The sequence below is a fragment of the Balaenoptera acutorostrata genome, chromosome 11 (genome assembly GCF_949987535.1).
Source record: "Balaenoptera acutorostrata chromosome 11, mBalAcu1.1, whole genome shotgun sequence".
NCBI lineage: Eukaryota > Metazoa > Chordata > Mammalia > Artiodactyla > Balaenopteridae > Balaenoptera > Balaenoptera acutorostrata.
In genome coordinates, this window is record NC_080074.1 from 773,038 (window position 1) to 798,711 (window position 25,674).

A 25,674-nucleotide genomic window follows, 5' to 3' on the forward strand; every position below is an offset into this window, starting at 1 on the left:
CAAGCAGAGCCCCAGCCCCCAGGGCCAGCACAACGGGGGCGGGGGTGTCCCCGAGCTCTCCAGCCATACACCCTTTTCCATGCCCCCTTCATGGGACAGTGCCCTCCCAGGCCGGAGGCGCTTACACCTGCCCAGCGGGTGCAGGAGGAGGGCTGGACACAGGACACCAAAGGGCCCCAGAGCCACACCTTGGCTTCTGGGGCTGGACAGGGTGCTGGGAGCCGCTGCCCGGAGACGTCTCCCCTGCCTAGGAAGATCCGAACGGGAGAAGGAGCAGAACGGACCTCCGCCCCCAGCAGAAGCCAGGCCCAGAGTTACAGGCCACGGGGCACTGCCCTCTGGGGTGAGGGATGTCTAGGCAAGGGCTCAGCAAAGGGGGGGGGGGGGCAGCCTCTCACATACAGGCGAGTGACAGGGGCACTCGGGGTGTCCCCAGGCTTGCGGGAGTCGGGGCTGGCGTCAGCGGCCCTGGGGGGCAGGCGCCTGGGATGGCTCCCACCCCTCTGCCAGCCCCGCTGAGCTCGACAACCAGGGCCGCTGACCACCTTCCATCCCCCAACCGCAGGACGGGGGCCTGAGAGACAGGGGGACACCCGGGAGCCGTGGGGGAGGCAGGGCGGCTCCCTGATCCCACAAGCCCGCAGCCAGCCCTGCTCCAGCAGCCAGCCCCAGGGGAACCCGGTTCCCTGAGACCCCAGAGCCTCAAAGTTCCAGGAGGTCTTCTTTGGCAGCCTGGAAACTGCAGGGTGTCTGGCCAGAGGCCGGGCCGCAGCGTGAGCCTGCAGGCGGAAGCTGCGGGCTGTGCCCTGCCCACTGGGAGGGGCGGCACCTGCCGCAGGGAGCGAACTCACTCCGGACTCCCTCCCGCTTGTCTCTGGGGCTGAGCTGCGGCCAGGAGGCCGAAGCATCCCGCTAGCCCTTGCCCGGCCGTCACTCCCGCGTCCAGATGCTGGCTGGACGAGCCCTCGCCTTCCTCTCCCTGACCTGGAGCGCTTACCAGAGCCTGGCCGTCCCCAGGGTCGTGGAATGTGGCCTCTCCTGTTCCCAGGTGAGCCCTGCCCCCAGGCTCTCCTCTTGCCCTGGTTCCCCTCGGTGGGCACTAGCCGGCCCCACCCCAGCACAGGCCAGGGAAGTCGGCCCGGGGCGGTCGGTGGCGGGGGCCTGGGATCCCCACGAGGTGGTGGCCTGACCCCGCAGCGCCGCTCTGGGAAACGTTTGCCGGGAGCCTGAGGGGCAGGGGCGCTGACGCACCTGTGACCTGTCCCTCTCCGAGGAGCCACGTGGTGGGGGGCAGCCCGAGAGCCCCTCCTGCGTTCACAGACCCCGATTCATCATCCAGGGCGGCGTCCGGGCTTGTGTGGACGCTCCACTAAGGGAATGCCGCGGACACCAAGCTAATCCTGGGTGGGAAGGAGCCGCGGGGCCAGGACGCGGCTCAGAAGTGGTGGTGTCCCGGACGTTCACTGTCCCTGGGAGGCGTCCTGTCTGGCAGCACCTGCCCGCAGAGTGTGCCCGCGTGCCGGGAGGTCCCCCAGTGCGAGACTGGCGGGCCGGGCCGCTGGGACAGGGGCTGGGGTGCACCCGTTATGTGCACCCCTCCAAGTGTGGGCACAGGAGGGACCTGGGGAGACGCACATAAAGCAAGAGTAGGTGGTGGTGACTGCTGAACAGAGGGCAGCCTGGCGTGCGGGCTCGTAGGCCTATCGGGGGCAGTGGCCGGGCCCCCCGGGGGACACTTGGGGACACCCGGTTCCCAGTCAGGAGGAAAGGCAGCTCCGCGAGGCCTGCGAGTGCGTCCAGCAGAGGTTCCAGGGAGCTCACGGACAGACAGAGCGGGCTTGGGTGGCCGGGGGTCAGGCTGGGCTCAGATCCGAGGTGCAGGGACCCATGGAGGTGGGGGAGGTCCGTCTGGCTCCTGGTGGGAGCCGGTGGGTGCAGAGGAAACAGCTGGGCCCAGGTGGGAGGGGGTGGTGGCCTGGACCCTCCCCACGGAGATGGAGAACGGGACAGGGCCACTTTGGGGTGTACTTTGGAGGTGGAGCTGGCAGGGCAGGGGACCCTTGACCTTGAGGGAAGGAGAAATCCAAGATGGACCTTAAAGTGTGACCGTAGCCCCCTGGGCCGGTGGAGGAGATGTTTCCTGTGATGCGGTCAGGGGGGCAAGGGTTCAGGGAGGAAACTCATTTTTGAAATATGGGATTTGAGAAGCCCGTCAGACATGAGAACTGGCGTTGGTGCAGCTGGGTGTGGGATGGGACGGCCCCATGTTGAGATGGGCCCGGATGTGGGGAGGGCTGCGAGGAGGAGGAGGGATCCCGGGCAGAAGGAGGAGGGCCAGGCCAGGGGAGGGAGGCAGGGAGGGAGGGTCCCCCCACCCCGCCGCTGCCCCCCACGGGGAGGGCCAGGCCTGGGCCCCACTTTGGACTTGGCCGTGGAGCTCCAGCCACTGTGGCACCCGTGGGATTACGGAAGGAGGGGCAGAGGAGAAGGGGACGACGGAGAGCCCGCGAGGCCCGGGGGCTGCTGGCAGCTGAGGGAGGGGGTCGGAAAGGGAGAGTCACAGCTCGGGAGGAGGGGTCTGAACGGGAGGGGCTCAAGAGACCCAGGGCGGCGGGTGGGGCTGCCTCTGTGGGGCGAAGCCGGAGGACCTCTGGCACGGCTGGTGCCCCCCGCACCTGCATGGAGACCGCTGCAGCCCATCCTCCCCCAGCAGGGCTGTTCCGGGCCTTGGCAGGTCCTCAGTCGGGGCAGAGGGTGGGGCGGACAGGAGCAGAGGACCGCAGGGTGCTTCAGGGCAGAGAGGGGCGGCCGGGGCCCCTCCTGCAGCATGCGGGTCCCCGCCCTCCGCACCCAGTGGAGCCTCAGGGTCAGGGCCCAGACCCCACCCTCGGGTCCCTCCCCACAGACCCCCCCCACGCCTGCCCCCCTGGGAAGCCCCAAGAAGCCCGACGGAAAACCCCAGAGGCGGGGAGGGGGAGGGGGGGGCCACCACTTCTCCCTCCCGGCCCCGCCCCACAAAGGGCCCCAGGGCACCAGGCCAGCCTCTGCCGGGTCCCCACCCCCAGCTCCCAAGATGCCAGGGTCCCTGGGCACCGGAGTCCGCAGGTACTCTCTGACCTCGACCTTCGCCCCTGCTGGTCCCCAAGGCGGGAGAGGAGTTGCGGGCACCGAAGGGCCAGCTACCAGACCGCGCCCACCGCCGCTCCACCGGAAACCCAGGGGCCACAGCTGCGCGGTCCTCAGGCACAGGGGCAGCAGGAGGTCCCCAGTGGGCGGGCAGTGACCCAGGGCCAGGACGCAGCTGCCCTCCAGCCCCTACCAGCTTGGGAGGGGGACGGGCTCGGGCCACAGGACGGAGGATGCCGGGGGGTGACTCCAAGCATCTGGGGCTGTGTCAGGGAGTGAGGGTGGGCCAGGGCCCAAGCCGCTGCCCCCCTTGTCCACTCAGGGCTGCGGCCCAGGCCCAGCTGCTGCCCTGCCTTGCTGGGTCTGCCCCGCTCTCTCCACTGGCTCCTGGGCCCGCTGCACCGGGCTGCCCTGCCCTCTGCCCACCTGCCCAGTCACCGTCTGGGCGCGGCACCCAGGTGGGTGCAGCCCCTTAGTCCAGCAGAGCCCTCCTGCCACCCTGGGCCGGCCCCGGAGTCAGGCTCCTCACCCCTGAGGGCCGTGGGCAGGGCCGCAGGGTCCCCTCTGTGGGGTTTGTGCGGCTGGAGGCCTAAGGGGGCGAGTCGGCGTCTCGGGGAGATGTGGTCAGAAGACAGGGTGGACGCGGGGTGACAGTTAAAAGGCTGGAGTGGAAAAGGCACCTGGGTGGAAACGGGCGAATCCCGGAGTCTGGGGCTTGCCCAAGAGTGGCACCCACTTACCCGAGATGTTAACATCGGGCGTCACTGGGTAAACCTCAGTGCTATCTTTGCAACTTTTCTGTACATCTAAAATTATTCCAAAATGAAAAGGCTATTTAGAAAGGGGGGTGGAGCTGGAGCTGGACCCACCATAGTGCCTGCCCTGCAAACCCAAGGCACAGGAGCAGACCCCCTTCGCCCCTCCACCTCCCCACTTGTGCCGGCAGGGTCTCTACCTCGGGGCCCCAGCTGTCGGAGCTCCCTGGGCGCCCCCAGAGGGCCCGCACTGCGGCGGAGCTCGGGCCCAGGGCAGCGACCCTCCTGGCTTGTATTCCGCCGCTTCGGGTGCCCGTTCCCGGGCTCCCAGAACCCTGCTTGCCGACCCCATCCTCCCAAGCTTAGCGTGGAGCCCCTCGGCCCACCCACCAAAGTGCGGTCCACGGGCACGGCCCTGGCGCCTTCCCCCACCGACCCTGTCTGAGCCTGGTCCCTGGTCCCTGGTCCCGACCCCGCGGGAAACTGTCAGTCCAGCGGGAGAGGCAGTGTGCGTGGGCTGATCCCTGCCCTTCCCCGAGGTCCCCAGGCCAGACCCAGCGAGGCCACCCCCGGCGGAGTCACAGCTCCCACCCTCCTGACCCCTCGGTTATCTTCCCACACACTTTTCACCAGCTGACATTAAATGTCATTTTCTGACGTCGTGCGGCTCCCCCGGCTCAGGGTGTCAGCTCCTCCAAGGCCGGGATCTTTGCCCATTTTCCTTTCTTCCCGAAGCCCAGCACGCACCCAGCACGGGCACAAGGGGGCCGGGGGAGCTTCGGATGCCGGCATGGGAAGTCGGTGCGGTCAGGGGGTGGGGGGCCTGAAGGTCCACGGGGTCCAGGTCACACCGGGGCGGGGCTCGGGGGGGGGGGCGGGGGACAAGAGGTGGCCAAGCTGACCTCTCACCCCCTCTCATTGTTCTGTCCCCAGGGCTTCACCTGCAAGAGCCGCATAAACCGTGAGTACATCTCAGGCCGCGGGGGACTCGCTGCCCTGCTGGTCCTCGGTCAGCCTGCCCTCCCGGGAGCCAGGTCTGCCTGGCAGCCAGTCTCCCTCCTGTGCAGGAAGAGCTGCCACCACTGCCACCGCCCCTCACCTAGCAGAGCGCCGCCGCCTTCCCTGCCCACCGCCTGGTGCAGGAGGGCAAGGGCCCCGTCAAGCCCAGTTGTGGGCTTGCTGGATGTGGGAATCGTGCGTTCCTGTTTTAATGGAGTTTATTGCTTTGCAATAAATATCTCTTATCACACTTTTTCATTTTTTCCCATTGTAAAACGATATCCCATTTTAAAAATAGCTTTATTGTCTTTGCAGACACTTTATATTTCATTAAAAGGGACATAAGACATGCAAAATATATATGGAGGAAAGTTCAAATAAATCTAGCTCCAAAGCCCCCATATAGAAATAAATATTGTTTACATTAGGAAAACATTATTCTAGACATTTTTGTAGGCAAATATACTGTTCGTGTGATAAACAGATAACAAATATTTTATAAGGGTGAAATTACCTTATGCCATGTAAACTAAGTATTTAATTTGACTTGACTTTAATAGGAAAAACTAAAGAAATGGTTAAACTTTAAATGTTTCTTCACCTCAAGAGGTGTTATTTCCTCAAGAACCCCTGCAAGGTTAAGGAGTGAGATTATGACACAGGCTGCTGACCGCCGAGCCGGGGACACGCCCCCACCCCAGGCAATACCCCCTGTCTCTGGTTTGTTTGACCAGCGGTCAGTTGGTGTGGGGTGTTGAGTAGCATCAGGTCCCCTCGGCGACAGTTCTGTCCCTGGACTCTCCCCCGAGGGTGAGGAGCCCGAGGCCACCCTGGCATTTCTGCCGAGGGGCCTGCAGGGTTCTCTTCCGCCCCCAGGCCGTCCCTCGTCCAAGCCGGGCTCTGTGATGCCCGTTCTCCCATCTGATCTGACTTCAGTCACCTCCGCCTTCCATCACCTGCTTCCATTCATTTTTCTCTTTCTCAACGGCTTTTGCCATGATTATCTCAACCGTTCCAAGCCAGCAATTTAATTTCTAGCCGCGTCTCCTGATTCCTGCGTCTTCACTGTACTTAGTTGTCCTGAAATTGGGTTGTCCGGCTCCTTGACTGGTCCTCGGTCGGCACGGCTCCTCTGAGCCTCCGGCTGTGTGATCCCCTGTCGGATCCCTTGTCTCACTGAAGCTGTGTCCTTGTCACGGTGGAGGTGCCTGAGGAAGAGTCCCCTCTTTCCCTCCATGACGTTTTCTTCCCTCCCACATTCTGTGTTCCTTTTCCCCTCCTTTCTTCCATGTCTTTCCTCTCCTCCATCCTTATTTTAATTTTTCCTATACTCCGTCTGTGACATGCTTTCCGTCCTGGTCACACTTCGGCAGCTCCCTACAGACCCCCGGTTACTCAGGCTCCCTTCTCACTCTCTTTTGACCGCAGATCCATGGTGTTTCCCCCACGGAGCTGTGTGAGAGGGCTGGGTGTCAGGACGGCCCCGGGCCTGGCTGGGGAGACGGGGAACTCGGCAGGCGGGTCCTGAGGGCCGGGGAGAGGTGTGGGGAGGGGCCCTCGGCTTCTGGGGAGCCCTGGGGCCTCCACGGTCTCGTCCCTCCCCCTCCTTCCCCCGCACGCCAGTCGGAGCGGTGACAATACAGGACACCCGCCCGGCCTCCTTCTCTCCGGACTGGGGGGAGAGGGGGCTTGTCAAGAATTCCGAGGCTGAGTCATCCCACCAGCAGGGCTTCTGGGGAGCGGGGTCGCCAGGCAAGGATACACCACGGCATCTGGGGTGGTGCTCTGGCCTGTGCCCGTGTGCTTTGCCTGCTGCGGGGGCCGTTCTCTGGCTTTGTGCCATCTCTGTGCTCTGGCAGTTATGGGGGAGGGATTTCGTGAGGCCACAGCTTCCCCACCCCCACTCCCGTCTCAGTCCGTGTGTCTCTGACGACGCTGAGACCCATGTGGTCTCCTGTGCCTGACCCGCCCTGGACCAGCGTGCCCTGGGCCACCGTGTGGAGGTGGTCACCCCACGTCACAGAGAGTCCTTCCACTTTCTCAGTCTCAGCCTCATGGTGTGAGTCACAGGTTTCAGTTTTGATGCAGCCATGTTTACAAGCCTCCCCCTTCATGGATTTTGTGGATTTGGGGGGATCTTTTAAGAAAGCCTTCCCAATCCTGAGGTCAGGGAGATTTTTCTCCCTGTATTTCCTATATTTCTATATTAAAGTTTTGTTTTTCAGATTTAGGTCTTTGATTCATCTAGAATGTATCTCTGTGTACGGTGTGAGGTAGGAACCCAACTGTGATCTTTTGCTGCCTGGAAATCCGGCTGTGGCCACACCATGTATTGGACGCCGCCCACCCCGTCAGATTTCCACGCCGTGTGCACGGTTCCCTGACCCACCCCTATCCCTGAGCAGGGTCACACTGCCTGAGTCCATATGGAGCTCAGCTAGATACTGATTTCTGGTAGGGCAAGCCCCTCTGGCTCCTTTCTTTCCTAAATTGTCCTGGGAGATGATGGTGTGGTTGTAGCTTCCCTGAATCCTCAGACCCAAGAGCAAGGAGGATGTAAAACACAAGTGGGGTCCACGCTCCCAGACCCCAGAGATGAGCACCAGAGCCCCAGGCGGGAGAATCAGCGGGGTCTGTGCAGCAGGGGGTGGAGGGGTGTCTGAACCCCACAGACGGTGAGAATCGCTGGGAAGCACACGACCCCCTGAGGGGCCGCCCACCACTGCGGCAGGTGGGTGCAGGGACCCCTTGGGAGACGGCCCTGCACGGAGAAGCTCGGAGTGGCATCAAGCACAACAGAGGCAAGAAAAGAGCAGCTTCAGGTAGACGAAGGCAAGCGGGAAAGAGCTAAGAAACTGAACAGCGATCCACCCTATTTTTAAACAGTACCCATAAGTGACAGCAGAGGGAGCTCTGTGCAGTCAGGAAAGCAGAACCAAGTCTGCTAAGAGCTCTGGGAAACTGAATCCACGTAAATGTGGGCAAGGGGAGACTGTCAAGGGCAAGTTCCAGACAAGTTATGATAATGAAAAAGAAAATAAGGAATAGAATAATGTGCCGACAGGCAAAGGAAGTGCACCAGAAGAGCATCCTGAAAACCCACAAGTGTAACATTTCATTTCAAAATGGCTTAGAATATTCAAGAAAATGATACAAGACGTTAAAGAACGATATGAACAAAATTAGAAACGTTCGGAAATGAGGTGACTAGAAATAAAGGAAAAAATCATTGTATAAATGAAGACTGCATTGGAAGTAGTGAATAGACCCAATATTAAATGCCTTGAGAGAAATAGCAGGTGAAAAGGAGATTTTTTTAAAAATCAAAAAGCAATGTCCTACTGTATAGCACAGGGAACTATTCAACATTCTGTGATAAATCATAATGGAAAAGAATATTTTTAAAAAAGAATGTATCGGGCTTCCCTGGTGGCGCAGTGGTTGAGAGTCTGCCTGCCAATGCAGGGGACACGGGTTCGAGCCCTGGTCTGGGAAGATCCCACATGCCGCGGAGCAACTAGGCCCGTGAGCCACAACTACTGAGCCTGCGCATCTGGAGCCTGTGCTCCGCAACAAGAGAGGCCGCGATGGTGAGAGGCCCGCGCACCGCGATGAAGAGTGGCCCCCACTTGCCGCAACTAGAGAGAGCCCTCGCACAGAAACGAAGACCCAACACAAGCCATAAATAAATAAACAAATAAATAAAAATTTTAAAAAAATTTGTTAAAAAAAAAAAAAAAAAGAATGTATCTATACGTATAACTGAATCACTTTGCTATTCAGAAGAAATTAACACAACATTGTAAATCAACTATATTTCAACTTAAAAAAAGAATACGAGTAAAATTTGAAAGGAAAAAAATCAAAAAGAAATGTAAAAAGAGATAAAATGATGTGTGAATAATGGTAAATGTTACAGATAGGCAAAGAACGTCCAGAAGGCAGATGATATGAGACCCTAAAGAAAACCAAAGCAGCAGAACAAACACTAAAAACTACAGTTCAAGGAGAACAAACATTTTTTTTCTTGACGGTAGATATTGAAAAGGCAAACCATGAACCCGAGAATATCAGTCCTGGATACCACATCAAAAGTTATTCTAGTAAAATGGCTGGATTTTAAAGAGAAAGAGAAAAATCTTTGGGCCTCTCGGCAAAAAGAGCTTTACAATTTGTAATGGAAAGAAAAGTATATCAGACTTTTCAAAGAGCGACATTTTAACGCTAGCAGAAAATGGACAGCAAAACTATAATGCAGCTATGGTGCATATAGACACAATACTGTATTATAATCACCAAACTTGCTAAGAGGCTAGATTGTAATTATTCCACAAAAGAAGAAATGATAATTATGTGACTTGACGGAGTGCCTTTGCTACAATGACAATTATTACAACATATAAATGCATCAAATCAATTTGTTGTACTCCTTCGATTTACACAATGTTATACGTCAAATATGTTTCCATAAAAGAAAACTGACCTTCAGGTATAAAGGTACACTCACGGACTATTGTCCCATGGCCCCTCCTGGGGACTCTCCGGGGGAACAAGCCTCAGGCAGCCAGACTACAGGAGGGTCAGATCAGAAACGGGTGAGAATTTAATACAGGGCTATTTGCAAAACTGAGACTACCTGTGGAAAAGGAGACAGTGTGGTATTCACAGCTGTACACTGATGGTGGAGACAGGGAACAGCTGTAAAAATGGGGAGAGACTGAGAAGAGTCTATGCAAAGGCACGTTTCTGCTGTTTCCAGTCACCCCGATGGTTCGTGCTGTGACCCAGACTTGTGTGTGGTGTGTGCAGTACAGCAAATGACAGTTAGGACATATTTTCATTCTATCCTCTCCTGTGTTCTTGAGAATCAAGCACGAAAGAAAGGAGATGCAGATGTCATGTAGAAAAGGTGCTGTAAAACCTTTACTCTGAATTGGTAACCTAAGTATGACCTCATGAGGTATTGCTTTAAATACGTTGCAGCTCTGCCCACAGAAAAATCCTAGAAACAATGACTAACTCATAGTCCTGAGCCTCTCTAGTGCTGTGGCCTTGAAATACCATTTTTCACCAAAATAAACCAGGCAGGGCTTCGGAGAGAAGCGACTGATTTCCAGTCTGGGGCAGAAAATGTACAAGAAGAGCCTGGGACATCTTGTCATTCCAGATGGAAGAAGCTCTCAAAGACGGTGGTGACAAGTCTGCAGTACACGGAGGCCAGAAGGAGCTCCCACTAGCCAAGAGGATATCGTTTGAGCTTCGAAAAAGAATAAGCACTGCAATGAATTGCAGCCCATACTTAAACCCATGCATTCTTAGCGATATTGTTTAAAGAAAAAAAAAAAAAAAGAATTGTTCGTCTCTGTGGATGACAGGGAACCAACTCATCTTGAAGATTGGGTAAATAAAGGGAAGGAATCAAGCCTTGATCGTGCCTTTCTTCTACAAATGCTCCCTTGGAACAATTACTCCAGCTAATAAATGGAAGCAAAACAATAGAATTATCATATCACCATTTTGCATCTCCCAGTGAATTGAACGTCCGTGACAGCTGGCATTAAACATGGCCAAGGTCCAGACAGGACACGAAGGCATTGAACACCAGGTCTAGTCCCGCCAGAGACTTGACCCTGAACTCTTTAAATCTTCAACCGGAATTTTTTATTGTAAGTTTCCTGAAAATTTCAGCGGGCATTTTCCGGTGTGTGTATTTTTCAACACCACCAAGCAATTAACTCAGCTCTGACACCATCTACCTGGAGAGAGCCTCAGTCCCCACAGGTGAAGGGCTCAGTCCCACAAGACACCCCCACTTCGGGTGCCAGTCAAAACTCCAGGTGTCACCAGTACTTCTGAGTGACCGGCTATAAATTGGAGACTCCCGCCACCTGCTCCTCAGGTTCAATTAATTTGCTTGAGCGGCTCACAGAACCCAGAGAAACATTTTACCTACTAGATTACCGGTTTATTATCAAAGGATATAAGTCAGGAAGAGCCAGATGGAGGAGACGCCCAGGACGAGGCATGTGGAAGGATGAGGAGTGTCCATGCGCTCTGACTTGTCATTTCCCGGTGTTCATCAACCCAGGAGCTCTCCGAACCCGTCCTTTTGGGTTTTTATGCAGGTTTCATTACATAGGCATGATTGATTAAATCATTGGCCATTGGTGATTGAACTCAACCTCCAGCCCCTCTCCCCTCCCCAGAGGTCTGGGGGGTGGGACTGAAAGTTCCAACCCTCTAATCCCATGGTTGGTTCCCCTGGCAACCAGCCCCCATCCTTAGGTGCTTCTAAAAATCACCTCATTAACAAACTAGGTGTGGTTGAAACAAGTTTGTTATAGATAACAAAAGACACCTTTATCACTCATCATTTAGGAAATTCCAAGAGCTTTAGGAGCTCTGTACCAGAAATGGGGACCAAGACCAAATATATTTTTCTTAATATAAATCACAATATCACACGTTTTGCTTGGAATTACATTGAATTTATTGACCAATTTGAGTCAGAAATGACATCTTATCAGAGGTGAGTCTTCCAACCATGAACATGGTATGCTTTCCATCTTTGAGGAAGTTAGGTCTTCCTCAAAGTATTTATTTATGCCCTCCAGAGGTTGAAGGATCCATGAATGGTTTTCTTATTTTATTACATTTTCTAGTTGGTGTTTGTTGGTGGAAAGCAATGCTAGTTTTGTATATTAATCTTGTATCCACACATTTGTTATACTTTCTTTGTTATTTCTAGTAGATTTCCCACTGAGTCTCTTAAGTTTTTGTATATAGATAATCACATACTCTGCAAATAATAACAGTTTATAACCTATGTTTGTTTTTGTCCTTGTGGAAGTGGCTCAAATCTCCAGGACAATGTTGAATGGGGAACCATTGTCTTAGTCCTGATATTAAATAGCAATGATTCCCAAAAACGTACCATTAAGTATTAGGTTTATTGGGCGTTTGGAGGAGATGCCCTCCATCTAGACAAGGAAGTGTCTTTCTTTTCCTAGTTTGATAAACATTCTTTCATCATGAGTAGGTGTTGAATTTTATGAAAATTTCCTGTGTCTGTAAAGATACTCATACAATTTTCCTCCTTTAATCTTTTTAATGAGGTGATAGATTGTCTAATGTTGACCACACCTGCAGTCCTAAAACAACTCCTATCTGGTCATGTTTAATATATTATTAAATCAATTTGCTAAAATTTTATTTAGGATTTTGCAGCTATATTCGTAAGTGGGGTCAGCTTATACTTTTACTTTTGTGTAAGCCTTAGAAAATTTAACCATCATCTCAGATATTGCCTCTGCCCCATCCTCTCCTTTCCTTCTGGAACCTTGATGGACACACCTCAGGCATTTCACGTCTTTCTTCCTATTTCTCAGTCTCCCTTCTGCGTTTTCCATCCTTTGTCTCTTTGCTGACTTCTGTATCATTCACTGTGATCTTTCTCCCACTAATTCTCTCTTCAGTGATGTCCAACCTGCTCTCCAAACCATGTATTACATTTTTAATGTCTGTTTCTGTGGGTTTTGTTTCTAGAAATTCTATTTGTTTCTTTCAAATGTGCCAGGTCCCTCTTCATAGTTTTTTTCCCCTGCACATATTTTCAAGCTTGTCCTTTTAGCAGGTTGGTCTGCAGTCTGTGTCCGACCTGCTGTAGCACTCCGTGGACCCATCCATGACGCGTCTCTGCTGGTTCTTTCTCTTGGTGCTTTGTTTCCCCAGCAAGTTTGTTTATCTCTGAATATGTCTGCTCCAGGGAATTCCCCGGCGGTCCAGTGGTTAGGGCTCCGTGCTTTCACTGCCGAGGGCCCGGGTTCGATCCCTGATTGGGGAACTAAAATCCCACAAGCCACGGGGTATGACCAAAAAAAAAAAAATGTCTGCTCCATGCCCCTGAGAAATGATGCCTTCCCCACAGCCTAGGATGTAGGCGCCTTCCCCCAGACCAGGTTCCCCTTTGTTTCTGAGTGGCAACCAGGAGTGACATGTGACTATCAGGACCATTTCTAACTAAGTCATAGATTGAAGTTTCTTGGATCTTCCTGGGGGTGCAGACCAGGGCTGGGACCCAGCACCCAGGCCCACGGAGGCTGTGGGTGCTTCAGGAAGCTCCACTGCCCCTGCCCTCCCACCACGCCCCAGGATTCGGGGAGGGGGCAGGTTTCTCCTGATTCCCCTCACCGTGACGGGGCAGCCCTGGCATCCCCTGGTCCCGGCCGCACACTTGGAGCCTTCAGCGTCCAGGCTGGGAGACGCCCAGGAACGCGGCTTCCTGTGCTCTGCGTCCCTCTGCCCTGCCTCAGGTTTTATACTGATGATCCTGATTCTTTATCAGCTCTCACAGGTTTTTAAGAAGTTTTTTTTACATGTATGTTTTTTTCTCCAGCATTGCTAGTTGTTTTCAGTAGAATTGGTCCAAACAGCGCGGGCTACCTTAGGGTGGGAAATGGAACTCCCAAATTGTTTTTAAACAGACAGGAGTCCTTCTTTCTCCTGCTGCCCTCCCAACACGACTTTAAATTCACCACCGTGTTCTACCCATTCCTGTGTTCACTGTTCCTTTCGTAACCCACTTCTTCTTTTTGAGTTCATATTTCTCCTTTTTAAAATACAGTTGTCAGGTCTTCTTTTAGGAAGGCTCTGTGATAGTTCTAAATCTTTAAATAAGACCAAATATATTTACTTCTCCATAAGTATTTATGATGAGTTTTGGGTTCACAATTCTTTCCACACAGTAACAATGAATTATTTTCCCCATTTTGAACCACAAATAATTTAGTGTTTCTGCCTCACTTTTTTTTTTTTTTTTTTTTGGGCCACGCTGCACGGCTTGCAGAATCTTAGTTCCCCAAGGATTGAACCCCAGCCCCTGCAGTGGAAGCGTGGAGCCCTAACCACTGGACCACCAGGGAAGTCCCCTGCCTCACTTTCTTCTATATACTCTCTCCTGTTTTGTGAGCTTAATTTGGGACAAGAGCCCGTTCTTATTTTTATTCATTTATTTACAACAAGCGACTTCTCCTTTGCATCCATTACACTTAACTATGTATTTCATCATTTACCATGGTCACCATGCTCTTCTATGGCTCTACCTTTTTTTTTTTTCTGGCTTTAATCCTTTCCTTGCTTGGCTGGAATAGGTCTTTGTTTTTTTCCAGAAAAGGTCAAAAGTTGCAGACTTCTCATTTTCTGCATAGAGGAGGAAGTTTTCACACACATGAAGGACAGCTTAGATGGAGAGACAATTCTAAAGCACAATCGCTTCTCTTGAGAAGGCTGCACACCAGGTTCTAAGGGTGACCTTCAGAGCAAGGAATCGTCAGGCTTGGGGACGCAGTCCTCCTCAGCCCCCACGTTACGTGACTAACCCACTGGGCTTGACCACGAACCCCTGTGGCCAGACAGGGACTCAGCTGCCTCCTGCAGGTGGCCTCTCCTCCGATTCCAGCCACTGCCCTGGGGTGTTGTCCCCCTCTGAGTCATCCATCTGACCCCACACCTTAGGTACATCAGCTCCAAGATGACAGTGGGCGAAGGATGCAGTTGGGGGCCAGGCTGGGGGCAGGCCATCATTTAGATCTCCCACCAACAGGGAAGATTTTATCACCAATGCTGTTTAGAACTGCCAGCACATGTTGATAAAAAAAGGCAGACCCACTACTCACTGGTTTTATTATTTTTTAAATCTCCATCAGTCTGGGGGGAGGATGGTGGAAGCCTGTGGCCCCCTCCCCCAGTCTACCCCTCCTGCGTTGAAGACAGGCAGGCACCCATTTTATATTGCGTTGTTGGTTTCCTTATAATTGAATTTGGAAAGCTCTTTATAGATTCTGAACACAAGTTCCTTAGCAGGTGCATGATTTGCAAATATTTCCCCCCAATCTCTGACTTGTCTTTTCACTCCTTACCGGAGTCTTTCAAAGAGCAGAAGTTTTAAAGTTTGATGAAATCCAATTTATTCATTTTTTTCTCTTATGGGTCACGGTTTCAGTGTTGTATCTAAGAATTTTTTGCCTTACCTAAGGTCACAGAGATTTTTATTGAATAAAAATGTGTTTTCTTTTAATAGTTTTAGGTTTTACATTGAGGTTGACAGTCCATTTTAGGTGAACTTTGTATGTTGTGAAAGGTGTGGACTGAAGCGCATTGTTTTGCCTGGGGACACCCAGTTGATCCAGCACCATTTGCTGAAAAGACTACCCTTCTCCCGCTGAGTTCCCAGCATGTTTGCTGAGAATCAGTCATGCATATGTGGGCAGGGATAGGATGCTAGGCTGGTGGGGTTTGTTTCTCAGTCCTGGAAGGTCTTTGTTCCCATCATCTTCTCACTTGCATTGCTCCCAAAAAGAATTCTGCACCTTCCTTACCTTGGTTCCTCTGTACATCACATGTCTTTTTTCCTCCGGTGGCTTTTACAGTTTTCTCTTTACCACTGGCTTTGAGCAAACTGATCCTGGTGTGCCTTGTAATTTCTTCATATTTCTTATCATTCATCAGGCTTCTTGGATCTGTGAGTTTATAGTTCTCACCAAGTTTGAAAATTTTCTATCATTTTTTCAAGTTTTTTTCATTTCCCCATTCCTTCTGGGACCCTAACTACACATACATTAGGTCACTTGAAGTTGTCCTACAGCTCCCCAATGCTCTGTTCTATTATTTCCTCACCATTGTCACCACCACCTTCACCATCATCATCACCACCACCATCATTCTCATTATCATCACCATCATCATCACTGTTACCATCATCATTATCACCTCATCATCACCATCATCATCATCACCACCACCACCATCATCACCATCACCATCATCATCACTGTTACCATCATCATTATCACCTCATCATCACCATCATCATCATCACCACCACCACCATCATCACCATCATCACCATCATCATCACCATCACCATCATCATCACCACCACCATCACCATCATCACCATCACCATCACCACCACCACCATCATCACCATCACCACCACCATCATCATCACCACCATCATCACCATCATCACCATCACCATCATCACCATCACCATCATCATCACCATCATCACCATCATCACCACCATCATCACCATCACCATCATCACCATCATCACCATCACCATCATCACCATCACCATCATCATCACCATCATCACCATCATCACCACCATCATCACCATCACCATCACCATCATCATCACCACCATCATCATCATCATCATCACCACCATCATCATCACCACCATCATCATCATCATCATCATCACCACCATCACCACCATCATCATCATCATCATCATCACCACCATCATCACCACCATCATCATCATCACCACCACCATCATCATCACCATCATCACCATCATTATTATCATTATCATCATCACCATCATCATCAACACACCTTCACCATCACCACAATCCCTCTCCACCTACTTTTGGATGTTTTCTGTTGCTATGTCCAGTTCTCCAGTGGTTTTTTCCAATGGCTAATCTGTTATTAAACCAGCTGTTGTATTTTTCATCTCAGACACTGTAGTTTTCATCCCTAGAAGTTGGATTTGGGGTTTTTTTTTTTTAATATCTTTCATGTCTACAATTAACTTCTTGAACATGTGGAATACAGTTATAATAACTGTTTTAATGTTCTTGTCTACTAATTCTAATATCTCTGTCAGTTTTATTTGATTTTTCTCCTCATTCTGGGTTATGTTTTCCTGATTCTTTGCATGGCTTGTAATTTTCTATTATATGGTAGACATGGTGATTTTTACCTGTTGTGTGCTGGATATATACTTTTATCCTTACAAATATTCTTGAGCCTTTTCTGGAATACAGTTAAGTTGCTTAGAAACAGGTTAACCTTTTGGGGGTCTTTCTTTCAAGACTTGTTAGGCAAGGCCAGAGCAGTGCTCCGTCTAAGGCTAGTTATTCTCCTGCAGAAGCAAGACTCTTGCATACAGGGTACCCGGGGCCCCGTGAATCACGAAGCCCCCAGTCTGGCTGGGAATGGGGATAGTCCTGGCCCCGGGTGCGGATGGGACGCTGTCCCCGCAAACCCCCTGGGCTTCTTCTCTGCCTGCAGCTCCTCACATCCATGCACTCATCCGGGCTCTGCCGAACACTCATTCCCCTGCTCCCTCTGCACCACCCCTCCTCCTGTGCTCATCCTGCAAGCTCTGGCTACTTCCGTCTGTCCCATTTCTCCACTTCGGGAGGGTGCCAGGGGTCCCAAATACCCCCTCCCTCTGCCACCGCCTGGACGCGCTCTCAGGACAGCAGGGCACTCGCTGGGCTCACCGGTTTGTCCCCATCCCTCGGGCATCGCCGTCCTGTGCTTCCTCACGTCCGGTGTCTTGAGACTGTATTTCGTCTGGTTTCCAGGCTGCTTCAGGCTTGAGGGAAAATCTGATCCCTGTGACTCCATCTTGGCCACAGCGGGATCCACAGCGCTGGGTTTCTTTCCCAGGAACATTTCAGGCCTCGTAGTTCCTGCTGCCTCTTTGAGTTATTTCTGATACGGCCCAGTCGGGGCTCTGCTGAGCGACGGGCCAGCGCATCCGTCTGTGTCTCAGCCGCGGTGCCTCTGTGCCTCCTTCTCCAAGGTCTCGGTGGTCAGCCGCCGTGGATCCCTCATTCCTGCTCCACTTTCTCTGCAGCGAGGAAGCCTTTGGCGCGCCCTCGGCCTCTGCTTCCCCCCCATCACATGCATTCAACAGTTCCACCTGGTCCCACCCGTGTCCCCTCTCCTCCCGGCGTTTTCGTCCTTTACTTCCCCTTGACTGTCAGCCCAAGGAGCTGGTCTTCCTGATATGCTCCCCGCGTTTGCCTGGGGCCCGGGCCCCCTGGAGGCACCCCTGAGCACACACCTCCCCTTCCTGGGCGCACTGTCCCACCCGGGGTTACTCCCCAGTCTGACACGTCACCAGGCGTGAACACCACGGTCCTGAGTGCAGCAGAGAACCGGGGCTGCCAACTCCATGGGGCGCGGGCCCCCCTGGGGTGTAGTGGCTCCCGTGGAACCAACCCCCCTCCCCGAACCTGAAGCGTCCGCCTGCAAACCTGGCAGAGCCAAGGCCGACAATACTGCTCAGCCCCAGCGCCTGAACGTGAGAGCCCAGCTCCCTGCACAGCACTTGGTCCGGCCGCAGTTTCCGGTGCCCTGACCGAGGTCGTCGGGGCCAGTGCAGCCGCCTGCCTGCGGTCAGGGCCTTAGGCGGCAGTGCCCTTGAGGTCAGGCCCCACGTGCCCCCAGCAGACCTTTGCTGTCGCCCATCTCTGTTGTCCGTGGGGCCTGCCAGCTTGCCGAGGGGGGCTCCTCTGCCCCCTCGCTGGCCAGGTGGGGGCCCACTCCTGGCGCCCAGCGGCCATCTCTGAGCGTGGCTCAGGGTGGCCCACCACTCACTGGGGGCCTGGTTCCCTGACTGCCCTGGGGCAAGTAGAGAGGACCCTCCCCCCGACTGTGAGGCCCCTGAGCCCCCCTCCCCCACCCCCACCCAACCACCCAAAGAGCCTTATCCAGGCCCTGGGAACCGTGGTACTCACCCTCCTTCTCCCCTCCCCAGGAAATATTTTCAACAGCTTCTGCTGGGAGCCCCCCACGTCCATGTCCGGGTCCGTCCTGGAGGCCCTGACCCTCTCCACCGCCATGAAGTGTGCCCCCCACGACGGCTGCTCCCTGCTTCTGCGTGTCAATGCTTCTCTCACACTGCGCGGTGACTGTGACGGCGGTGACACCCCGGAAGTGGGGTGGTGGGCTCAGGGCTCCTTTAATCCCCATGACAACCCGGGGGTGGGGTGGGCCAGGGAGACCCTGCTAAGTGCCCTTCACAGAGGAGGGGAGGGAAGGGCTCTGACAGCCCTGCCGGCCCCTCCCTCCCCCCAGAGGGCCTGCGGGGCCTGGAGGCCTGCTCCATGAGCCTGGACACCCAGGAGACACAGTGCCAGAGCGTGCGGGTCCCTAGGGCCTCCCGCCGGCTGCAGGTGGGGCAGCAGGTGAGACCAGGGTCTGACCCGGACTTGCGGGTCCGGCCCCAAGCCGGTGCCGGGCAGCTGCACCTGTCCCCTGGCCTGCTCCCGGCTGCCCTCCCCTCTTGGCCACCTGATCCAAAGCCCGTCCTGGGGCTCTGCCACCCAAGGCCGAAGGAATGGGGGCCCCTCCTCCTCTGCCCCAGACCCTGGGTTCCAGCTGTGCGGGGTGGAACTGGCCTGGCCAGGGGTGGGCGGACAGAGGCCCCAGCTCCACCAGCTCACGCCCGTCCCTACGCAGCTCCAGGTGCACTTTGACTGCTTTGAGGTGAGCGTGGCCCAGAGCCTCTACGTCACCCTGAGGACTGTCCCCCACTTCTGCGGGGTCCAGCTGGGCCAGCGGTACCATGTGGAAGGTGGGCCGGCGTGGGCACAGCTGCCGTCCAGCTTCCAGGGGCTGACTCAGGGCGGGACTCACCCAGGGCAGGGGGCGGGGCCCCACGCTGGTCAGCTCCCAGCACGTGCATTTGGCTTAATTCAGCGTCTCCGTCTCCGTTTCCCTGGAGAGGAAGGCCTCCTGGAAACCACACGGGCAGAGGCCCAGGTCGGGGGCGGCCCCTGGTGCAGAGTGGGCTGGGCCCAACGCTGCCTCTGTCATTCGCAGACTGCGCAGACGAGGACGTGGCGAGGAACGTGCCCGACTGCTTTGGTGAGGCCCCCTCCCCAGGTGGGACCTGGGCCCCATCGCTCCTGGGAAGACTCTCAGGTGGTGGCAGGCACCCACGGGCCGCCCACTGGGATCTTCTGCCCTCCCCACTCGGGAAATCATGATGGGTCCTCAGGTGGGCGACTCCCAAAATGCCTGGGTCTGGCAGGGGTCACCACTTGGAGGCTGTCAGCACAGGTGGAGTCCTGTGCCTGGTGACCTCTGGCCCCAGCGTGACCTCACCTGCTGCCCCCCTACAGCTGGGAAGCTCTCCTACCGGGTGGACCGCAGCCGCAAGGTCGTTCTGGTACAGGTGCCAGAGTCAGGGGGCCCCGACTACTACGTGCGGCTCTGCCTCAAGTGGTTCACCTGCGAGGACGCGGGCGCCCCGGTGCGAGTGAGCCCCAGCCCCGGCCCCGCCCCCGGCCCCACCCCGCCCCCAACCCCGCCCACGCTGGCCCAGGCCCCGCCCACACCTCTGGTCCTCCCTTGCTGCCCGCCCACGGTGCCTTCACTCCCCTGCAGGTGACAGCGAACAGGGTCTCCCAGAGGGTCTCTCTGCCCTACAAGCAAGAGTTGTCGTGCCTGTGCCTTGAGGTCAGTAAGGATGTGGCCTTGACAGCCCAGCTGGGAGTGGACAAGAGGATGGGCAGACCCTGCGCTGACCCCAGTCCTTCCCGCAGGGCTGGCCTGCGACGCCTGACGCCGTGCGGATCCAGACCTGCCCCTTCAAAGATGGCAAGTGCCCTGTGGTGCCAGGGGAAGGGAGGGGGAAGCGAGGAGAGAAGGGTGGGAGATGGGCGGGTCAGAGGTGCCCAGCAGGGTAGGGGCTGGCCTGTCCAGCTGGGATGGCTGACTTGACGGGGGGTGAGACGGGGGGCAGGCCCAGCCTCAACCCTTGAGCCTGCTTCGGACGCAGGCAGCCAAAAGTGTGTTCCAGACAAGCCCTCCAAGTTGGCAGAGCCTGTGCATGGACGTGAGCGTGCACGAGAGCGCGTGTCAGCTGGTGCACAAGCACGCACGTGTCACAGCCAGGCCACCTGGAAGAGCCAAGGCTGCCGGGAGGGGCTCCCGGAGGGGTGCGGGGTGCTCTTGGCTCTGCTCAGCGACACAGCACACACACACAGACTCGGGCCAGGGCCCAGAGACCCTGAGAGAAGGCACCTGAGTCCTGGACCCAGCCCGATGGTTACTCTAGCAGGTGCTCAGTCCCGTGGCCCATTGGCAGCTGGGGTAGCGCCAGCTGACGCCAGCCCTGGGGGAGGGTCCCTGCAGACACGGAGACCCTGTGGGACGCCGTCCACTACCACCCGGAGAGCCAGGCGCTGAGTTGGGAGCCTGCCTGTCCCATGAGCGGCCGTGTGAGTCTGTGCTGGCGCCCAGGGCCAGGGCCCCAGTGCCTGGAGCTGCAGCACTCCGGCCGGCCCGCACACAGCAGAGTGAGTGCCCCCCAGCAGGGATGGGGCGGGGGTGGGCGGCCAGGGCCCTGACATGAGCGCCCCTCAGGTGCAGTACCCTCTTGTGGACACCCAGCCCCAGCTCTGCCTGAAGGTGAGTGGGCCGGTCCGCAGCCCGCCTCGTGCACTACCAGGGCTTGGGGAGGGGGCCGAGGGAGGGGCCCCGGGCATTGGGGCAAGGGGCCCGCAGCCACATGTCCCCCTGTGCCTTGCCCAGCCCTGGGGCCCAGCTACTCAGTGGCCCCTCTGACCCCCTCCTGGTCCGACGGGGGCGGGGCGGGGGTCGTGTAAGTGGTCCCAGAGGGCCACGCAGGAGGCCCGCCTGTCCCGGGCCCCCCGTCCCTGCACACACGGCCACACCCCGTCCCTCGGCCTCCCTGCAGTTCTCCACGAGCCTGGGCTTCCCGGTGAGGTGCCCTTGTGAGCAGCCGCGCTTCCCAGGTGAGCCCTCCGCGGGGCGGGAGGGAGGCCGGCCGGGGCCTTCGCGGGGTGGCCGCAGCGAAGAAGGCCCTTTTCTTTGCTTGTGTAAATGCCTCTTGGTCCGGGCGGCAAGACGACAGGGTGCTGGCCACTTGTGGGGTGGCGTGCTGGGCCTCACCCCTGCCCCCCGCAGCCTGGAAGATGACCGTCCAGCGGGCACCCGCTCCGGGCCACCTCCGGGTGGCCTTCTTCTCGCCCAGCCCTGCCCGCTTCCAGGTGTGCCTGTGTCACCGAGGGAAGACGTGGCCGCCCGCGTGCCGCCGAGTGCTCCAGGCCACGCCCACCCCTGCGGTGAGCTGGGTGCGGTGGGCACCGTCTTGGGGACCTGGGGGGGGGCGGTGCTGACCCCTTCGCTTCCCCACAGTCCCCAAGCCAGTCCTGGCGGGGACGGTGCTGGGAGGGCTGGCTCGAGGGCTCCGCAGGGACGCAGAGGAGCCTGGTCTGCACCCCCGCTGCCCGTGACCTACCCCTCTCCCACCCAGGGCGACCCCACAGAGGACCCTGCAGTGGCCTTTGTGGACATTCCCGGGGACCAGGCCTGTGCACCCGGCACCTGCATCCAGGTGGGTGGTGCTGTCCTGCCCACCTCCTCCACTCCCAGACCTCAGGGGGGCCCTGGCCTGCCCCGGGGGCCCCTCCAGCCACGCAGTCCCTCCAGCCGGTGCCTCTGGGGAATGCGGGCGGGTGCAGGCAGCAGCTGCAGGCTGTGCTGACCCACTCTCGCTGCCCCCGACCCCCGGCCTGCAGGGCAGGAGGACCGACGTCCAGTTCTCCGCCCCCCAGCAGCTGTGCGACCTCCAGTGCGGTGAGCGCTGGGGCCAGGCCTCAGCCAGAGGGGGCAGGGAGGACAGGCCCTCGGGGGCTGCAAGAGGCCCAGGGCTGGACCCCAGACTGGCCCCTGGCAGCCCCGTCTCCCATGTCGGAGTGGGCGCACTGGGGCTTGGCGGGGGACAGAGGGGCCACCCGCCTCGGAGTCAGGCCAGGCCAGCCCGGCCCCGCCCTGACTTGGGCGGTCAAGGCCCCCCCCAGGGCCTCCAAGCACCCAGCCGGGTCCCACGGTGTCAGGTGTGCTGCGCCCTCCTCCCTGAGTGCGCCGACCCCAGTCAGGGCTCTGGTTCCCACTGTGCAAGGAGCTCGATGTCGCCAGCCCACCCTTCGCCCAGCCAGCCACCGAGGTCCAGACTCCTGGGCCCTCAGGCCCAGCAGGAGACGGAGCTAAGCCTAACCCTGCAGGGCCTGGGTGTGGCCCAGCAGGGTGGCTCCTGCCGGAGGCGGGGGTGGGGGGGGTGGGGGTCGGGGGGTGGGGGGGGAAGGCGGGAGGGGTGACACCAGCGCAGGGTGAGCGAGGGGCAGGCACAGCCACCTGCAAGCACAGAGCCTCTCCTGGTAGCTGTGGAGGGTGGACCCCCTGGTCGCGGGGGGAGCATTCCGGCGCCCAGGGCTCTCGCAGCCCTTTCCGCAGATGGGCAGCTGGGCAGGTCTTGAACGGCCTCTGAACTCAGCTGAGTCACAGCAATTCCAGGGCAGCCCCAGTCCTGCCAGCCTTGCCCCGGGAAATGCCCGGGGGCCTGCGGACGCTCCTCACACCTGTACCCCCCGACTGCCCCCCACTCCCTGCCCCAGCAGAGCTTCTCAGCCGAGTCTGGGTCCCATTCCCCATCAAAGGTCACCTCCAGCAGATCACAGGTCACAGGGGCGACGGTCACCCCTAGGGGCCTCGTGTCTGGACTGGGGCTCTACTACCTGCCAGCCAGGTGGCCCGGTGGCTGGCCTGGGGCCACGGCTGGAGCCCCCGTGTTGTGCTGGGCGAGTCCCAGAGCCCCAGGGAGCAGTGAGAGTGACTGGGCCCAGCTCAAGTGGTGGGCACCTGGGGGGCACACTGCCCTTGGGGTCTGGGCGGACTCCCCCGGAGACGGGACACTTGCCTGCTGCACGGGCACTGGCTCGGCTGGACTGGGCAGTGCGCCCTGAGCGACTGGGGTCTCGGATCCCTCTCCTTCCTTCCGCCGCACAGTCAGGGCTGGGCTGGGGGCGGGTGTGCCCCCAGGCAAGGGTGGCACTGGGCCACCTGAGCCAGCCCCCAACTCCTGTCTCCCCAGCTGCCACCCAGGGGACAGCAGCCTGAGGCCAGGTGTCTCGCCAAGAAGAAGCAAGTGCCAGGGCCTGATTGCTGGGATGTGGTGAGGGGGCAGCTCACGCCTGGGCACGCCAAGCCTCTGACTGTGAAGGCTAGGCCTCAGAGCAGGTGGGGCGGGTCTCACCCGGCCCCAGACCGTGGCAACCATGTGCCTCAGCTCTCCAGAGGCCTGCGGCTCCCGAGGGCCCTTGGGCCATGCCGGGGCTTCCAGTCAAAGGAGCTTCAGCCCCTCTGAACCCCCTGAGTGGGGGCCAAGAGAAGGGCTGGGTGGGACGCGCCCTTCCCCGGATGGCCCAGCCCCTGACCTGCCCCGTCGCAGCGTGGTCCCGGCTCCCTCTGGACAGCCAGGGGCCACGGCCTGCATCCCTGGTCCTGAGGACGAGGTTCTCTGGAGTGCAGAGTGTGCCCGCACCCCTTCTGTAGTTGGCCAGGTCCGGGGGCCAGGACACACCCACAATGGCTGAGCTCCACATACCGGGTGGCCCCCTGCTGCCCAGGCTGGGCTTTCACTGGCCCCCCAGGCTCCCTCACACAGCTCTCCCTCGACCCTTCAAAGACTCCGCTAAGAGCTCGAGGGCGCCCACGGCCCGAACACCACCCTGCACCAGCCCCCGGCAGAGCTCAGACCACCTTCCACTCCCCAGGCCCCCAGCAAGGCCAGTCCAGTGAGGGCTGGCCGCTTCCATCGGCCTCAGGGGCCACGTGCCAGGACGAGCCATTCTCAGACGGTCACACTCCCTGAGGGCCACTATGTGCCCTCTGTGCTCAAGGACCACAGGGGGACCCTTGGCCCTGCAGCGTCACTTCCGTGTCCCAGGCCAGGGGTCACCCAGCAGTTGGCCGGCTGGGTCTGCCCTCCCAGGACCTTCCTGCCGGCTCACAAGGACCACCGGGCCACGCCTCCCGAGCTGTGTCTGGAGTCACCTCCACGAGACTGCGGTGCATCCAGGCCCCGCCCTGGATGTCAGCTGTGCTGCATCTGCAAATGCACCCCTACCCCCAGGCCCTGGCTGGGCTGTCCCTCCTTCAGCCGGACACAGGCCACCGGGCCTTCTCCTCATCCCTCCCTCAACGGGGCCTGCTGCCCCCAGCCGACTAGGGGGGCGGGCAAAGCCAGCATGGCCCCTCGCTCAGTAAACATTTGTCCACCTGGCTCGCCTCTTTCCTTGAGGACAGAGGTGGGGTCTGCAGGGCAAGGTGGCCCTTAGGGTGGGGGTGGGAGGGCCACGGGCCTGGGTGTACCTCCTAAAGCGGGATGGAGGTCATGACTGCGGCTGGGGCGAGGGTGGAGCCTCGGACACGGGTGGACCCTGCCGCCCTCCACCACGTACAGCCCTGCCTGTATCGGAGGACATCCCCAGGCTGGGAACGCCAACAGCCCCACGGCCGCCCCCGTGAGTGGGGGGAGAGTGGCGCCCACGGGTGGGTCAGGGCCGCCCCGCGCCCACTCAGCCCGCAGGCCTGCCCCCTGACGATTGGCAGGGGCTGAACCACCCCTCGAGCCCCAGGCTCCCACTCCCCTACCCCAGCCAGGCCCGGTCCCCCGCCCACAGGCTGGGGCTTTGGGCTCATGCGAGTACTCCTGGCGGTCCTCTGGAGACCCCTGTCTGCCCCAGGTGTCCCCCCCCCCATCAAGGCACACGGGAACGTGGGGGACCAAGGTCCCAGCTCTGGCTGAGGCCCCCTCTCCCCGTGCCACAAGTTCCTGCTTCCCATGCCTGGACCATCCAGGGGTCCCCTGGTCCATGCACAGAGACCCCGGCCGGGACCCAGGGCCACCCCGGGAATCCTTGCCCGCCTGGAGGTGGGATGGCAGACTTGCTGGCGGGGCTTGCGGGGAACTGACCAGATGCAGGCTCTCCCAAGACTTCTCAGCAGCCCTGGCCACCCCGGATGGCGGAAACAGAGGCCCACACAGAGGCAACGGCCGTGCTCCTCTCCAGGACTAAGGATGTGCAGGGCTACAGGGGATGGGGAGGGGAGGGACACGCTCTGGTCCCAGCTGCCCCGCTGTCCAGTGTGTGCTGCCACCAAGTGGTGGTGG

General features: G+C 57.8%; 1 protein-coding gene across 1 annotated transcript; it reads left to right on the forward strand.

Annotated features, from left to right (window-relative positions):
• Positions 1 to 946: 946 nt before the first annotated feature.
• Positions 947 to 24,729, forward strand: IL17REL (interleukin 17 receptor E like). The gene is made up of 17 exons (XM_057556523.1): positions 947 to 1,048; positions 4,815 to 4,842; positions 18,448 to 18,597; positions 18,768 to 18,877; positions 19,152 to 19,266; positions 19,515 to 19,559; positions 19,817 to 19,953; positions 20,082 to 20,153; positions 20,240 to 20,294; positions 20,832 to 20,995; positions 21,063 to 21,107; positions 21,397 to 21,454; positions 21,627 to 21,793; positions 21,976 to 22,056; positions 22,241 to 22,770; positions 23,593 to 23,673; positions 24,429 to 24,729. Exons 1-17 carry the CDS (start codon positions 947 to 949, stop codon positions 24,727 to 24,729), a joined length of 2,241 nt encoding a protein of 746 aa, XP_057412506.1.
• Positions 24,730 to 25,674: the final 945 nt, after the last annotated feature.